At 40.7% G+C, this 17,473-nt stretch overlaps 1 protein-coding gene across 1 annotated transcript in view; it reads left to right on the forward strand.

The window, feature by feature from the left end:
• The window catches only part of LOC106535387 (proline-rich protein 12), a gene marked incomplete at its 5' end in the record, with an annotated part of 20,148 nt that extends 8,475 nt beyond the window's left edge, over positions 1-11,673 (forward strand). The window contains 4 exon segments of the mRNA XM_014032389.1: positions 3,501-3,598; positions 3,688-3,819; positions 10,450-10,545; positions 10,689-11,673. Of these exon segments, the coding sequence (XP_013887843.1) occupies positions 3,501-3,598; positions 3,688-3,819; positions 10,450-10,545; positions 10,689-10,823 (461 nt within the window).
• Positions 11,674-17,473: the final 5,800 nt, after the last annotated feature.

Below are 17,473 nucleotides of genomic sequence, written 5' to 3' on the forward strand. Positions count from 1 at the left end.
ACACACACACACACACACAATTATAAGTAATAAAAACACATTAGCAAAAAGAACCATTCACACAGTGCTTGAAGGCTCCACATATCAAATTCAAATCAAAACAGGACGCGAAAAAGGGAAATAAAACTAAAAATAGACTTTATATAAATAACAAGTTGAAAATAAAAACACATTTCATCAAATCCAATATCGAACCACTGAAAACGTCTGTGTCTCTTCAGTTCGTTCATTACAGTAACAGCAGTGGGAACAAAGCTGTTTTTAAAACATGTTGTCCAACATTTAGGGACCAAAAACCTCCGGCCTGAGGGAAGAAGCTGAAACTCCTGGTAAAGGGGATGGAAATCCTCTTTAAGAACAGAAAAGTTTATCCGCTGTACCTGGCTGATGTACAGAGATGCATCTGCTTGTTGGGTCTTTCCCATCAGTTTAGACAATAACTTAATTTGCTGTAGGCCATTTTTCTCTCTCAGTGGAACTTGACCAAACCATGACACCAGGGAAAAGGATAAAACTGATTCAATAAAAGCATGGTAAAACATGGTCATTATGGTTTGGTCTATATTAAAATGGCAGAGTTTCCTTAGACAGAAAAGATGCTGATGTGCCTTTTTGCACACTGTGTCAAAATTAATTTCAAAGTTTAGTTTATCATTTATTAGTTTATCTCCTTATACAGTAGTCCTGTCTCTCTTCGGTCTTTACCTGTCTGTCCTGTTTCTTCTTGGCTAACCTCTTCGTCTGGATAATGTCCTGTATTTCATTACTCCACCACCAGGTTTCCTGAACATCGTTTCTCTACCCAGATGACACCAAGTACCTTACCTGTCTCTCTGTGTTGCTGCAGTCGTCCAGTCATCTGGAAGCTCTTTCTGACCACCCAGAGCCTTTAACATCTCCTCTGAACTCCTCACAACATTTTTCCTTCCTAAGCTTCCACCACTCAGTTTTCTTATTTGACTTTACTCTTTTCCTCTTCTTCATCACAACAGTCGTCCTCCACTCCACCATCCGATCCTGTTTGACCACTCTCTCTCCTGCCACAATCTTTTCCCTCCGGTTTCCTCTTCTACACAGAATGTAGTCTACCTGTTTACTCCTGCCTCCACTCTTATTCAACCCCTGGCAAAAAGTATGGAATCACCAGTCTTGGATGAGCACTCATTCAGACATTTCATTCTGTAAAACAAACTCAGATCATAAACATGAAACAATAATAAGGTCATTCCAAAGTGCAACTTGTTGGCTTTCAGGAACACTCAAAGAAATGAAGAGAAAACATTGTGGAAGTCAGTGAATGTTACTTTTATTGACCAAGCACRGGGGRAAAAAAGTATGGAATCACTCAATTCTGAGGAAAAAGGTATGGAATCATGAAAAACAGATAAACAAAAGACCATTCAAAATACATCACTAGAATTTAGTTGCACCATCTTTGGCTTTTATAACGGCTTGTCCAATGCAGATTCTTGACTCATCACTGAAGATAACTTTCATCCAGTCATCCAAAGTCCATGATTGCCTCTCCTTAGCCCATTGCAGTCTTGTTCTTTTTTGTTTAGGTGTCAATGATGGTTTTCTTTTAGTTTTCCTGTATTGAAATCCCATTTCCTTTAGGCCATTTCTTACGGTTCAGTCACATACATTGGCTCCAGCTTCCTCCCATTTATGCTTCATCTGTTTAGTTGTACTTTTTCGGTTTTCAAGACAAATGGCCTTAAGTTGTTTGTCTTGACGCTTTGATGTCTTTCTTGGTCTACCAGTACGCTTGGCTTTAACAACCATTCCATGCTGTTTGTATTTGGTCCATATCTTGGATACAGCTGACTGTGAACAGCCCACATCTTTAGCAACCATGAGTGAAGAGTTACCTTCTTCAAGAAGTTTCACAATCCTCTCTTTTGTTTCAAGAGACATTTCTCTTGTTGGAGCCATGGTTCTTGCCACTCCACTTCGTCCAGCAGCCCTCCAAGGTGTCATGACTGCAGGTGTTTTTAACTGCAGACTAACGAGCAAATCTAATCTGAGGCAGGTGTCTATTTAGGGGAAGGAAATTGACTGGGTGTGTCCTTATTTTGTACCTCCAATTTGAGTGATTTCATACTTTTTTCCTCAGAATTGAGTGATTCCACATTTTTTCCCCTGTTCTTGGTCAATAAAAGTAACATTCACTGACTTCCACAATGTTTTCTCTTCATTTCTTTGAGTGTTCCTGAAAGCCAACAAGTTGCACTTTGGAATGACCTTATTATTGTATCATGTTTTTGATCTGAGTTTGTTTTACAGAATGAAATGTCTGAATGAGTGCTCATCCAAGACTGGTGATTCCATACTTTTTGTCAGGGGTTGTAGGTCAAAAATACACAAAAAATTAAATTATTATTTTGGTTTTGTGTGGCACACCTTATTGTTTGTAAGCGTTTGTCCGCTTCTAATTTATATTTTTAAAATATATTTTTATAACCTCTGAATGTCCTTATTTAGGGGAAATACATTTTGTTTTAAATTAAATTTATATAAAATATATATTTACTTTGTTTATTCCTAATTGCTTAAATCTATGTTTGTTTTTATCTTAATCAGGTTCCACTGATCCTAAATAACTAACAAAAAAAAAAGAACAGAAGTGCTAGGGTTGGTCAATATTGGCAAAAAAATAATTACGATTAATTGTGGTATTTAGCTGATAACGATTAATTTGACGATTAATCCCCTGGAGTCCCTGGACACCCTCACGTCCTGGTCACATGACCAATTTAGTGGGAAAGATTTGATCTTCATAAAAATCTGTTCCAAATTGTGTCAAAATTACAGACTTCAGGCTGTACATCTAATTTTAAACTGTTGATAGATAAATAAATTACAGAACCTTTTTTTTAAATGTTCATCATATTTGAAGAAGAGAGGAGCAGCGAGTGGCCTCTGCCTGGTGGCATTAATCGTACTAATTGTCAAGTGCCAAATAATAATCAATTGATGTTTTACTGATGATTAATTGCACACGATACGATTATGCCAAATCATAGTGCATACCCAGTAACAACTTGAGACTCATAAAGAAGGGGCTGGGGGGGGGGGGGGGGCAGAGTAGAGACCACCTTCAAGTTCAGGAACTCCTCACCATCACAAGTGATAATATTATCAGAAAAGATACTGAAACACTATAACTTAGATGATTATTTCTTAAGTAACGCTGTGCTTGTGTCTGTGATGGTCTCTGACTTGTGATGTGTCTGAAGCTGTGTATTTGTGACTTGTCCCCGAAWAAGTGACAAGTCTCTGGATTTGTGACTTGTCTCTGAATTATTGACRTGTTTGAATTTGTGACGTGTCTCTGCATTTGTGACTTGTCTCAAAAACAGACATGTTTCTGGATTAGTGACTTGTCACTATGTGTTTGGAACCTTGGATGTATAAATCATCTAAAATCTGATACTTTTTTCACAAATTAGAGATGAAATATAAGATTTCCACATAAAACCTGCCATTCTTCTCCTCAGATGAGCTCTACCTTCCACCTATGAGAAAAATTGACAGTTTCCTGAGTGAGCAGAAGAAGAGGCTGTTGAGGAGGATCAGCATGAGTACTCAGCATCAGGTCCATTTTCACATAAATCTACTGTATGTACAACAGGTAAACTGACAAAGATGTTTATGTTTTAATCCTGTTTTTACCTGTCTGTCCAGGAGGCTTTACACCTGTTCCCCAAAATGACAGCAGACCCTCTGGAGTCCGGAGTGGTCAGGGTTCATCTTGGTGGGGAGGGTTACAACCGTAAGACCCTCAACCGAGTCAAGAGGAGTGTTCCTAAGCAGCAGGTGAGAAGATGCGTCACACTTCATAACAAGTGGTTCATATCCATCTCTGCAGATAAAAACAGTCTGATTAAATAGCTTAAACTACTTCAGAGGGTTTTTTTTTGTCAGTTTTATCTCATGAACAGCTGGACAAATTCTAGTGAAACTTTCATCATTGAGTACATATAAACCTTTACAAAAACTCAAAACTTTTATTCGGTACCGTCATGGTTGGAGATAATGACTTTGGTCCAAAGTGCAGGCAACCACCACTGGAATGCATTTTTTTCAACAAACTTACTTTTAATAATAAACAAAAGGCTGTTGAGACAATAAACTTCCAAAATGGGGACTGGACATGAGCATACAGAACCAGGACTGAGACTCATTACGTACAATACAGAACCAAGGAACAGACAAACCAACAGAGAATATAAAGACAAACTAAAGTACCCAAATACAGTATCCTACTTATGCAGAGATAACCAGGATCCAGTGCAGGTGAGTGTGGCAGAACAGAACAGAACAGAACAGAACTGACCCTAATCAGAAATACTAAAACAAAAACACAGATTTAGTCATGAATATGGTCTGTTTAAATTATTACCATCAGGAAGAAAATACATTTAACCAAAATAGTTCAAATTTAAGTTAAAATTTGAGTTTACTATTTGTTGGAGTTCACTGTCATTGACAACCATGCCAGATTTCATCTCATTAAGGCTAAAAGTGGTTGTATTATGGTCAGTTCTTCTGTTTAGCTTTGGCATCCAGCTTCAATTTTTGATTTGGATTCAGTATGTAATAAGGGTTGTTCTCAGCTACCTCCACACCAAATTTCATCCTAATATGTCTAAAAATTGGGTTGGGGTTAGGGTCAATTTTACATTTTAGCTATGTCAGCCATTTTTGATTTTTGGTTTGTATTCAGAATGTGATGGGAATAGTTATCAATACTACCACACCAAATTTCAGCTCGGTAAGTCTTAAAATGGCTGAGTTATTGCAGTTTCAAATGAGGTCTGGTGGCCATTTTGAAATATTTATTTAGAATTCAGAATTTGTCGAAGTTTGTTCTTGGCTACTACTATACCAGTATTCAGCTTTGTATATCTAAAAATGGCTTAATTCTAGCCTTAGTTACAACTACCATCAGCGGTTAACTTAAACTTGTGATTAGCATTCAAAATGGGTTTGGTTAGCTCTCAGCTACTAACCCCACAAATTTCAGCTTATTATGTCTAAAAATGGCTGAGTTATGGCCAATTTCTTTTCTAACTATGGCGGCCAGGGACTTAAATTGGCCACATTCTTGTAGTTTCAAATAAGCTCTGGTGACCCTCTGGAATTTTTATTTAGCTTTCAGATTTTTTCAAACCTTGTTCTTGGCTACTACTATACCAGATTTTAGCTTTGTAAGTCTTAAAACAGGCTGAAATTTAACCTTGTCTTAAATTAGCATTAGCAGTTAGCTTAAACTTGTAGTTAGCATTTAAAATGTGTTGGTTAGCTCTCTGGTATCTACCCACCATATTTCAACTTTGGATGTCTCAAAACGTCTGAGCAATCTGGTTGCCATATTGAACTACACAAACTCCATCTTACCCCAATTTACACTCAATTCACACTAGATGTGGCTCCACTCTGCTCCGACCTCCTCAGCAAATACTCTCATTATAATCAATGGCCCTCATGCAAGAACATTTTTGTATTCTTATCCTAAATTTCTTTTACTTTTGTTCGTACGAAGGGCTTGTACGAACATGCCAAGTCCGATTCAACAAACGCTTCTATCTTCAGGAAAAGTGGGTAAATGAGGAGCATAAACTGATGAATGCGTATTCAGGTACTCGTGCACGAGGAGAGGTGATTAGCATAATTACCACCCTTAAAACACCATATAAGGCTACGTTTCCTGCCCCAGATACCAGGAAGTGTCCATTCGTAAATGACATCGCAAAGTAAAAAGAAGAACTTCACGAGTTCGGAGATTGAAGTCCTGCTCTCAGAGATCCAGAAAAGAAAATCTGTCAATTTTAGCAGCGTCAGCTGTGGAATTAAAAAAGCTGCTAAAGCCAAGGAATGAAATGACAACTGCTGTGAATGCTGTGTCTCCTGTGGGTCGTATACAGTCACAGAAATAAAAATCTAAATTATATTTATCTCTCTCTAGTCCTGCTCCGGCTGCATGTAGGGCTTCAACAACTAATTGATAAAACTGATAAAAATCAATTATTATAAGTGTTGGCAGCAAATTTCATTATTGATTTGTGTCGGATGATTGAGGTGTCATTTGCCATGTCGTGGAGTCGTTTACTTGGCTTGTAGAGCTTTGTCAATAAAGTTGAAAAACAAAAGTCAAAAGTCGCTTGCAGAACGAATTGAACGGAGTGAGGTGGAGGAAGTATTTTCAAAAGAAATTACTGGTAAATATACAAATGACCGACGCAGAGAAAGCAGTTCGACAGAAGTCTTCAAAAGTGTGGAAGTTCTTCATCCTTCACAAAACTAACAAATGCATAACATGCTTTGTAAAAGTAAACTGACGGGGCATGGGAGCAGCACGACGATGATACAGCACCTGAAACAAGAACATGTTGGAGGATGAAGGGTGCTCATCTGCAGGGTAAGTCACTACGTTTGTTCTGTTTCAAAGTGAGGAAACATAACGTTAGTCTCTCTGGTAGCTGGCCTGATGCTGGTGTTAGCGTGTTAGCTGGTTAATGACAGTGATAGAGTACATGTGATAGAATTACCTTTTATTTCAGTTTAAAAAGCTGAAGCTAAATACATTTAAAGTTAATGTTTAAATGTGCTTTATAAATAAATCTAACATGCACACAATGATGGTAATAATTTAATGATGAAAATTTAATTTACTCACAATGTCAATGCAAAGAGCAAGTAAATATACACTAACAAACACACTCATTGTGTGCCTTACCCCAATACTGCAAATAAAACAAGGCATTTATTGAGTCATTATAAATTCTGCTATTATACATACTCACACTAAACTCTATATTTTTCCACTTATCCGTAGTCAAGTTGCGAAGGCAACAGGTCCAGGAGAGAAATCCAGACATCCCTCCCCCCAGCAACACTTTTCATCTTGTCCTGAGGAACGCTGAGACTTTCCCAGGTGGGAGAGGTTACATAATTTCTCCACCAAGTCCTTGGTCTTCTCCTGGGCCACCTACCAGTGGGACATGCCCAGAACACCTCTAAGAGGAGGCGTTCAGGAGGCATCAGATACCCAAACCACCTCAACTGACTCCTTTCTATACAGAAGAGCAGCGACTCTAATCTTGAGCCAGATGACAGAGCTCCTCACCCTATCTCTAAGGCTGGGCTGGGCCACCTTAATTGCCTCCCAAAATTCTTCCCATGCCCGAGTTTTTGAATCTGCAACCACAAAAGCCTCAATACTCTTTGCCATGATCTACCTGTCAGCTGCTTCAGGTGCACTCCGGGAAAGCCAAGTTCAGAAGGCCTGCTTCTTCAGCCTGACGGCCTCCATCACCACTGGTGTCCATCAGTGGGTCCCTTGGTTGCTGCCCAGATAACCGTCAGGCCACAGCTCCTGGAGGCTGTGAAGATGAATTCACATTTCATGTCCCTGACTTCCCATAGGACATGTGAAAAACTCTCCTAGACGTGAGAGTTGAAGATTGCACAGACAGGGGGCTCTGCCAAACGTTCCCAGTTCACCCTTATTATACGTTTGGGTTTACCAGGTCTGTCTGACAGCCTCYYCCATGCCCAGGTCCAACTCCTCACCAAGAGGTGATCAGTTGACTGCTCTGCCCTTCTCTTCACCCAAGTGTCCAAGACATATAGCCATAGGTCAGACAACAGGATTACAAAATTTATCATCAACCTTTGACCTAAAGTGGCCTGGTAACTTATTTACCACCGTATGCTCAAACATGGTGTTTGTTATGAACAACCCGTGCTTAGCACAGAGGTCCAATAATAGAACACCGTTGGGGTTCAGATCGGGGAGGTCATTCCTCCCAATCACCCCCTTACAGATAACTCTTTGCCCACACGGGCATAGAAGTCGCCCAGTAGAACAAGGGAGTCCCCAGATGGCACCCCTTCCAGGACCCCATCCAAAGACTACAAAACGGCCGAGTAATCTGAACTAATGCTTGGTGCATAAGCACAAACAACAGTTAGAAACATCCCTCCTGCAGCACAAAGATGCAGATAAGCAACCTCTCATTCCCTGGGGTGAACTCCAACACTGAGGCACACAGCCGGGGGATGTGAGTTTCCCCACAATCACCCCGTTGGCTCTCTCCCTGGGCAACTTCAGAGTAAGAGAGAGTCCAGACCTTCTCCAAGAGTTGGGTTCCATAGCTCATGCTGCGATTAGAAGTGAGCCAAACTACATCTAGCTGGAAACACTCAACCTCACCCACAAGCTCCAGGTCCTTACCCGTGATTGAGGTTACGATCTACACCCTTAAAGCTAGTCTTTTCTGTCAGGAATCAGCATGGCCAGGGCCCTCCTTAGCCTGCTGCCTGGCATACATCGCACTTGACCTTGATGGTCCTCCCTCCGAGTGCTGGGTCCATGTGGAGGTGACCTCCTGTAGTCYTTTCAGGCTCAGCCCAGCCGAGCAACAGGAGCCAAGGCTCGGCCACCAGGTGCTTGCCAGCGAGCCATTCCCTGAGGCCTGTTTGCCATTGGAGACCCTACCAGGGGCTAATGCCCCAGACAACATAGCCCCCCAGTACTCAAACCACTCCACCCCATTGAGGTGGCAATTCTGCTGAGGGGAATCATCAGGAAATCATATCTTTCTTATTTCAGAAACAATCAGCAAACAATGACAGGCTTCATGGTGGGAAATACATCATGGACACCACAGCAATCAGCTGTCTTGACAGAAAGTATCCTTAACATGATCGTCACTGATATGAGGCCTGTGTCAATGGTCAAAGATAAAGGCGTCACAACAATAGTCCACACTTTTATTCCAGGTTTCACTCTTTCCTTGGGGACAAATTTAGCAGAACTCATGGAGAGAAAATATGAAGAGATTTTCAAGAATATAGCAAACATTTGTATATATTTTTAGTGTGACATCTGCTGTCTTATCACCTGTGATGCCCTGATTGGTTGGCAGTTCAGCTGGATCAGTTGTTCCTCATCTCACCTGATGACCCCTGTGGCCATGTCTTTTCTTGAACACACATACCTTGGACATAGTTCTGAGCAGCATACTAAGTTTGTTAGTAGAAATTAAATTTTACCTGTGTTCCTTTGTGTCTGACAGTTAACCCCTGATGTTCATTATCAAGTCTTCTTCTCCTTTGAGCCACCTTTCCTACCAAACTGATCCACGYGCCGCTGCCTCGCCTACATCCTGGAGCTACGCTCACCAACCCCAGTCCCCAATCTTGCACCTGAAATTATAATCACCTGCCTGTTTCTCCTCTCTGGAACCTCACTCACYTGCTTCAGCCTCACACTGGTAACCATATTCACTTGCCTCTGCTCCTTGTCTGCCTCCATCTACAATCATCTCCCTGGACTTTCTTTGTTTACCACTGTTTCCTACAAAACATTAAGCAAACAACATTACCAGCAGATTATCCTCACCTGCTCATCCTGACTGCCTGTTTTCTCCCTCTCTAGATCCAGAATCCTCCTGCGCAAGCAGCTCTAAAATAAAACTTTCTTACCCTTTCATTCTGTCTCCTGAGCATTCTGTTCCTCTTGGTTGCCTGGTCCTTGACATTATCTCAGATATTGATATTTTTGTGTACATTTGTTTTTATACTGAAGCTATTTGACAAACATTTATTTATTTATTATTATTATTTAAAATTATAGTAACATAATACTCAAACAGCAGCCTGTTTTTCATGTGATTTGCTATGTCAGTACAATTTTTTTTTATTTTGGAATAAAGAGGTTGAGATTTTTTTTCTTGATTCATTGATTAATCAAAAAAATAATAAACGACCAATTAATCAATTATTAAAATAATTGTTAGTTGCACCCAAAGGTGTATGTTGCCATTAGCCATTAATGAATGACTTTAAAAATATATAAATGAATAAAGTAGAGAGATACTGTTTTTGAGGTGGATAATAATAGGTGCCACCATTCAAATGAATGGAGGCAGAGGAAGGCGTTTGAGAGCTGATCTAAAATAAACTGATGCAGCAGATGGATGTTTCAGTGATCTCAAACAATGTGTAAACTGCTCAATTTACTCAACTCGGTTTAGTGAAACCAGTTGACAAAACTTGGTTATGTAAATTCAACACTTCACTTTTTACAGTGTATGTAAAAGTACTTTTACTATTCAGCTTATTGAGTAATTTTATGACTTTTACTTAAGTACTTTTCTTATCAATGAAATTTATTTTTCCAAAGTCATTTTCTATTAATGTGTTTTTACTTTTACTTAGCTATTTTGTTTAAGTATTTTATACACCTTTGGTCCAGAAATAACTGCTTCAGGTTCAGTTTCATCTGCAGATGGACTGAACCAGTTCTACAGTCTTTAATGACTGTTGGACAGAAGTTCAGCACTTGGGATTTTCTTAAGTTTACACGTAATGAGAAAAATTGAGAAATAATAAAAAAAAACAATAAAAACTCCTTAAAGGTTTTTAACTTTTTTTCAGGATATGAAGATTTCTATAGAAACGTGTCGAATCTACAGTCTGTATCATTCTCTGCATCACTACAAGTATCACACTTTCCTGCACTGCAAGAAGGAGGTAAGAAAATGGCTAATACAAACACAGTCTGAGGTTTATCTGGACCCTCTGAGGGTCCTCTGAGGGTCATTTGGACCCAGGGCCCACAGCAGGAGGGTTCCGATGAAGTGATGTTATTCTGACCTCTTTGTTCTCATGAGCAGACAGACAACATCAAGCAGGCAGCTGAAGACCCCGGTCAGGAGGAGGTGGTCCAGCAGTGCATGGCCAACCAGGGCTGGCTGGAAAGTCTTTTTAACTCCTTCATGGAACTGCTCAGCTTCAGTGCCAAGGCCTGACGGAGGCCTGTGAACTCCTCCACCCTCAGTATTAAACAGCAGGTGTTAGCCTAAACCAACCTGTGTGTCTGCAATATGTGCAATGACTCCACTGAGAACAACACCTTCCAGGTGTTAGTGGCAGATTTAAAGTATTTCTTTTCTTGAGTCCATCTTAAAGAAGTGTAGTAAAGGTGAAGAACTGTGAATGTGATAGGTTTGTTCCCCTCAGAACTCAGAGAGATTTGTCAAACCTTCAGACTCAAGCTGTCTATAAGGATGTATTAATGACTATTGTTTGTATCATTTCTACAAGGAAAWTTTTAAAAATGACCACCCTATGATGGGACTGTTTGTTATTTTTTGAAGTGTATTTTAAAGGAGTGTACATAAAATAGTCCACCTGCATTTGTTGCTTCTGTTCAACCAACAGAAGGAAAGCTGGATGGGAGATGTATAAAAATAAGGGATGTGATAGTTTCTACTTGTCTCAGCCAGAACAAAGCAAAGTGGAGGGAAATGTATTTAAAACTAAAACTTCTTTTTGTATGTTCAAAAGATGAGAAGTAAGAGGCTTTAATGCCCTGAACAACAATGAATAATAAAAGAAGACTTTCTTAAAGGACGTATGAGATGAAAAGATCCAAAAGTTTAAATGTTCATGTTTAATGTTTGTCATTTTTATCTGTTTGTTCTTGATATTTCTGATGGTTTGAGCTCTGAGGAGAAATTTTGTTGATTCGAGTGTAAATATTGTACATCTGCTCCATTCTCTAGTTCACAGTTGCTCTTCTGTACATTAAATTCTGTATTTGACAACAAAAGAAATAAAAAAACAATTAAATGACAAACGTGATGAAGAAAACAAAAACAGTAGTGTCCTCAATTTCTTTAACTAACAGAAGAAACATGTGCCTCTCCCTGGGCTGCCACTTTATCATGGAGGAGAGGTTTGAGTGCTCCAATGGTCCTAGGAGCTACGTTGTCAGAGCTTCATGCCCCCAAGGCAAACAGATCATAGGTGAGAGATCAGACAAACTGCAGCCCAAAGACCCCTCATGATGAGTAATAGAAATGGATCTAGTGTTCCCTCATGCAGACATGGGTCACTGGGGCCCCACTCTGGAGCCAGGGGAACCACAGAGTGTGTTCCAACGACAGGAGGAGCACACTTTTGAGGAACCCTGGTAAAGTCTATTCAGGGGTCCTGGAGGGGAGGGTTTGTTGAATTATCTCAGATTCAGGAAGAGCAGTGTGGTTTTCGTCCTGGTCATGGAACAGCAGACCAGCTCTACGCCCTCAGCAGGGTCCTGGAGGGTGCATGGGAGTTCACTCATGTGTCAACATGTGTTTTGTGGACTTGAAGAAGGCGTCCCTCAGGGACTCCTGTGGGGGGTACTCTGGGAGTATGGGGTACCAAGCCCTTTGATACGGACTGTCAGGTCCCTGTACGACCGGTGTCAGAGCTTGGGCCACATTGTCGGTAGCAAGTCTGGCTCGTTCCCAGTGAGAGTTAGACTCCACCAAGGTTTCCCTTTTCTCACCACTTCTGTTCAAAACTTATGGACAGAATTTCTAGGCGCAGCCAAGGTGTTTGTGGTAGCAAAGCAGAAACACGTAATAATACGATAAAAGTCTGCGTATGTGATAATCAAATATGATTTAATTGTGAGCAACAATCGGAAACAGAACTTAATCAAGAAGGTTCTGCCCGCTTGCTACTGAAAGCGTCAGCAGAACACAGCCAATAATATACATCATGCCAAACCATGTGTCAGTTTACAACCAATCACAGATCACCAAATGTACTGTTCAGCCAATCACAAGGCTCACACCCAAAAAGTATATTAAAGGTTAGTGCATTATGGAGGCGACTGGAGCCTCCAGAAAGATATGAGAGATGAACAGTGTCAAGGGAAAAACAGATAAATAATTAGTCCATGACAGTGTTGAAAGAATCCTTTTTGGTGACCTTAGGATCACATCTCTGCTTTTTGCAGATGATGTGGTCCTATTGGCTTCATCAGATCATGATCTCCAACTCTCACTGGAGCGGTTCGCAGCCGAGTGTGAAGCGGCAGGTTTGAGGATCAGTGCCTCCACATGGAGCAGTAGATCGATGGGCAGATTGGTGCTGCGTCTGCAGTGATGTGAGCGCTGTACAGATCTGTCGTGGTGAAGCTTGATTTACCAGTTAGTCTACGTTCCAACCCTCATCTATGGTCACAGGTAGTGGGTTATGAGTAATAACTGAAACAACAAGATTGCAGATACRAGCAGTTGAAGTGAGTTTCCTCCGCAGGGTGTCTGGGTTCTTCCTTAGAGACAGGGTGAAAAGCTCAGTCATCCAGGAGGGACTCGGAGTAGAGCCGCTGCTCCTCCACGTCGAGAGAAGCCAGTTGAGGTGGCTCAGACATCTGGTTAGGATGCCTCCTGGACACCTCCCTGGTGAGGTGTTCCGGGCATGTCCCACTGGGAGGACACCCAGAGGAAGACCCAGGACATGCTGGAGGGACTATGTTTCTCGGCTGGCCTGGCGACACCTTGGGATTCCCCCGGATGAGCTGGCCCAAGTGGCTGGAGAGAGGAAAGTCTGGGTCTCTCTGCTTAGGCTGCTGCCCCCGTGACCCGACCCCGGATAAGTGAAAGAAAATGGATGGAAGTAACATGTGCCTGCTGGGTTTACAGAAGAGACATCATAAAGTCCAAGGAAAGTTTCTATCTCGAACCCTGAACATCCCACAGATTTTAGGATTTGTAGGATTCTAACTTAAAATRATCGCTGCAGAAGTCTTTGTGCTCAAGGCTGAACCCGGCCACCCAAAGGAAGCTCATCTTGGCTGCTTGTATCTGGGATCTAATTCTCATGATCCACGCCTYGTGACCATAGGTGAGGGTTGGAATGTAGACAGACCAGTAAATCAAGAACATTGTCTTTTGACTCAACTCTTTCTTCACAACTGACTGCAGCAGCACCCTGATTACTGAGGATGAGACCCTGATCCATCGATCCATCTCCAGCTCCATCACTCATAATGAACCCACGCTGCTCCTCTTGAGTCCGAAGTTTGACAATCGATTGGAGCCTCCCTTCAAACTCCCTGGAGTACTGTAAACTTTCCCAAGGAGAGTGAGAAGCATGATCTCATAATAGTTAGAACACCCTCCACTCCCCATTCTTAAAAATGGAACAACCACTTCAGCGAGCTCCCTTATGCCTGTCTCAAGGGAAACGCCCTTTTCCTGGCAAGGTTTCCTGAGGTGGGATCCATTAATATTGTTACACTGATAATGAGCTGAATCAGTGTAACAGAATAKATTTTTCAGTTTCAGTTGGGCTGCTGTGGTTTAATTTGTTTTCCATAGCTGTTTGTACCATGCTGCTTATTGTTGTTAGTCTGTTCACAGTTCGCCACAAAACAGCTACTCTCTGCTCCTCCTCCTCTTGTGCTTCGATTCTGGACCATCATGTTACTCAAGGTTTGGTTTATTCAGGACCAGCTGCAGCAAGAACTGGCAGAGAGGAGGAGGAGCYGAATATTGTATCTGTAACTTGAAAACAATACACCAAGTAGTAAAGGGGACATATGATGCAAAAGCCACTTTTTTAGCCTTAAAATACATTTTGTTGTGCATTTGGAGTCTCCAGGACTGCAAAAAAGTTGAATTTAGTCTCTCCCAGTGCTGCATAGACATCTTTTTATTCTATAAAGGTCATGCTTTTCAACATGTTCAGTTTTCTCTATTTTCTATGACGTTTTCTGAAATATTGCCTATTTTGCGACAAAACTTCTACATAATGTCCAGACTTATCAACTRCAACTGGGTCATCTTCATTCTCCTCTGGTTCTKGGTCAGACTCTGGCTCTAATATGTAAGGCTAGATGGTCAAGTCTTCTGTTGTTGACATCTTTTAATTCATTTRTACATAAAACGTTTCTGTACTGCTATATAACCATAAATCCCTCYATCAAACTAGAATGTACCGCTCTGGAAGCTGAAGGGGACGGGGTGTGAAGCGCCTTGTTTGGATTTAAAGAGACAGCCTCAAAATTAGTTGATCTGAGACACATTTCAGAAAAGGGGGCTTGTGGAGATACAATAAGGAGGAATTCAGACCAAAGCATTGCAGTTCCACTTCATACAGACCCCAACTGAATGATTTAAATATGAAAAAGGAAGGATTTAAAAGCATGATATGGCCACTTTGAAGAATTTACCCATGTTACCCAGAGTCTGTCCTGCCTTAACATCAGATCTTGCAGTCCTGCTCAGCATCAGTGACAAGTGTGACTAACAGGTAAATGAGACAGGTGAGGTGGTTGTGGCCAGACAAAGTGCTGTACAGAATGAATACTGGCTCAGAGGAACAGCACAGAAACAAAGTAATTAAACAAAGGGTTCATAAAACATAAACAAAATCATAAAAATATTAAATATTATAAAGAAAAGTAACATAAAGCACAGGTGCTGAGAGTTTGCTCAGGGTTGTTAGGGCGTTAACGCAAGTGTATGTGGCGGGTGGGCGTGGCCTGATTAGAGCCAGGGCTTTGAGGGAATGATGGGATGAGAGAGAGAGAGAGAGAGAGAGAGAGAGAGAGAGAGAGAGAGAGAAGATGAGTGTTTCACAGTCAGGTACATGAAGAAGAAGCTGAGGGAGTCTACAGGTGTTTCTCTGACAGGTAAGAGTTTGTAGTCTCTGCACCATGAAACTAATATTTTCACTCAAAATTAAAATCAACTCAGATAAATAAATCCTTGTTCAGTAATTCAGTGTTGAAGTCAGCTTTAAAGTTTGTATTTACAACAGTTTAACTACAGTTTTTTTTATTGTAATGTGTTGAAGATGTATTTAGTTTAGATTTTTTTTCCCTTTGGTAAATTTCTCAGAATTGAAATTCTCAAAAACTGCTCGCTCAGTCTTGACATCACTGTGTCACTTGTTCACATCAAAGCAACAGTTTCTTATTTCTTTGAACAAGTAGTGAATGTTTTGGTACATCCATGCAAATTTCCTACGCTATCGGTTTATTTTGTCATGTTGGTAAAAATACATTATTTGTGTCTTTGTTTAAAAATCTCACCCCTCACAACATTTAGGATTTAGTTAATTGATTTAGTCATTACATGCAAAACAAGTTCACTTAATACGTYAAATTTCTATAGATCTCCATTAGACTTTATTCTAAGGCTGTGCTGATTTGGTCAATTGATCCCACATGAATGCTGACTTTCACACAGACGATTAAAAACATCTTGTCACCAGTTTAGACCCTCTCTACAGAGATCTGAATAAGAGGGGTCAGACTGGGGAGSACAAAATACATGATAGTTTGGGATGATGTCAGTATCCATCACTCCAACTTCATCAGGCAATGGTTTATGACCCACAACAGGATGCTGATGGCGTTCCTCTCACACTATTCCCCGTTATTTAACCCAACTGAGGACTTTTTCCCAGCATGGAGACATGAACTGCAGCCACACAAAGAAGAGAYGACTTTTGTTGTGATGTGGATGAGAAATTGTGACCCAGCAGGAACATCAGGAGGTGCAGGAAGGACAATCTTCCTTTAGGAGATTACAAGATGTTCACATTTCTACTTCTGTTTTTTTGTGCTCTGCAGAGCTTCTTTTCCTCCCTGTTTCTCAGTGACACGGTCTGCCAACAATTTACTGCACAAACAGTAAAAAAAACACAAATGTGAATCCTTTCCAATCTCTTGCAATCAATCTCCCACAATTATCCCCAAGTCATAGTTTACATCAGAACATTCTCCAGAATTTACCGTTTTATTGGCATGACTCAGCAGTTTAACTTTTATATCTGTACTTAGTGACACAAAGACTTGACCGTCTGATGGCACTGACACATTCACTGACACAGAAATTTAGTTTTGAGAGATGAACTAAAGATTTTGAGCAAAAAATTGGCTTTTGGAGGTGTTTTGTTTGAAATAATTGTACTGTTTAAATGCTGAAAATTATTCAAGAAATGCACCAAAACAACTGAGAAAAACTGTCATATTAAATAGACATTGCCCAAATTWGTACAACAGAAAATATCTGTTCACAGTTTATTTTTTAATGATGAAATATTTTCATTCATACTATATGATTAGTTCAAATTGTTTTTGTTATCTGTTTGTCACAGCCATGACGTCAGACATGGAGAGGATCATGGAGACAATCAGTCAGGGCGACCAGGACTCCGTCCAGCTCCTGCTGGATCGCTACAACATCCAGGTTACTGACAGTTGCCGTGGCGACTGCATCTGTTTGGCAGTAGAAATATTCTTGTCTGTAACCATGGCAACAGGCTTCAGAGCAGGAAGAGAGTGGCTTGACATGGTGGGGTTTGGAAACAGGGGTTCTGGTTGCTCTGCCGTGGCTTCTGGATCAGATTCTGGTCGGATCCGGTCCTGCTCCTCAGAGCATCGCTGTTAAAATCAACAACAAAGATTTAAAAACGTTAATGCTTGAATTAAGACATTTATTGGGTGATTCTTTGAGTTGAAAGATAATTATCATAATAAAACAGGAAGAAGGCAGCCACAGGCTAAATTACTTGTAATCTTCAAGCTGCAGGTTTTGGGCCCAGATTCTGTCTGGAAGAACCTCCATCATTAAAAAAAATGTATAAGTTCTGTGCAACACCTTCAGAGAGGAGC

This window comes from Austrofundulus limnaeus, unplaced genomic scaffold (genome assembly GCF_001266775.1).
Source record: "Austrofundulus limnaeus strain Quisiro unplaced genomic scaffold, Austrofundulus_limnaeus-1.0 Scaffold1439, whole genome shotgun sequence".
NCBI classification, from domain to species: Eukaryota; Metazoa; Chordata; class Actinopteri; order Cyprinodontiformes; family Rivulidae; genus Austrofundulus; species Austrofundulus limnaeus.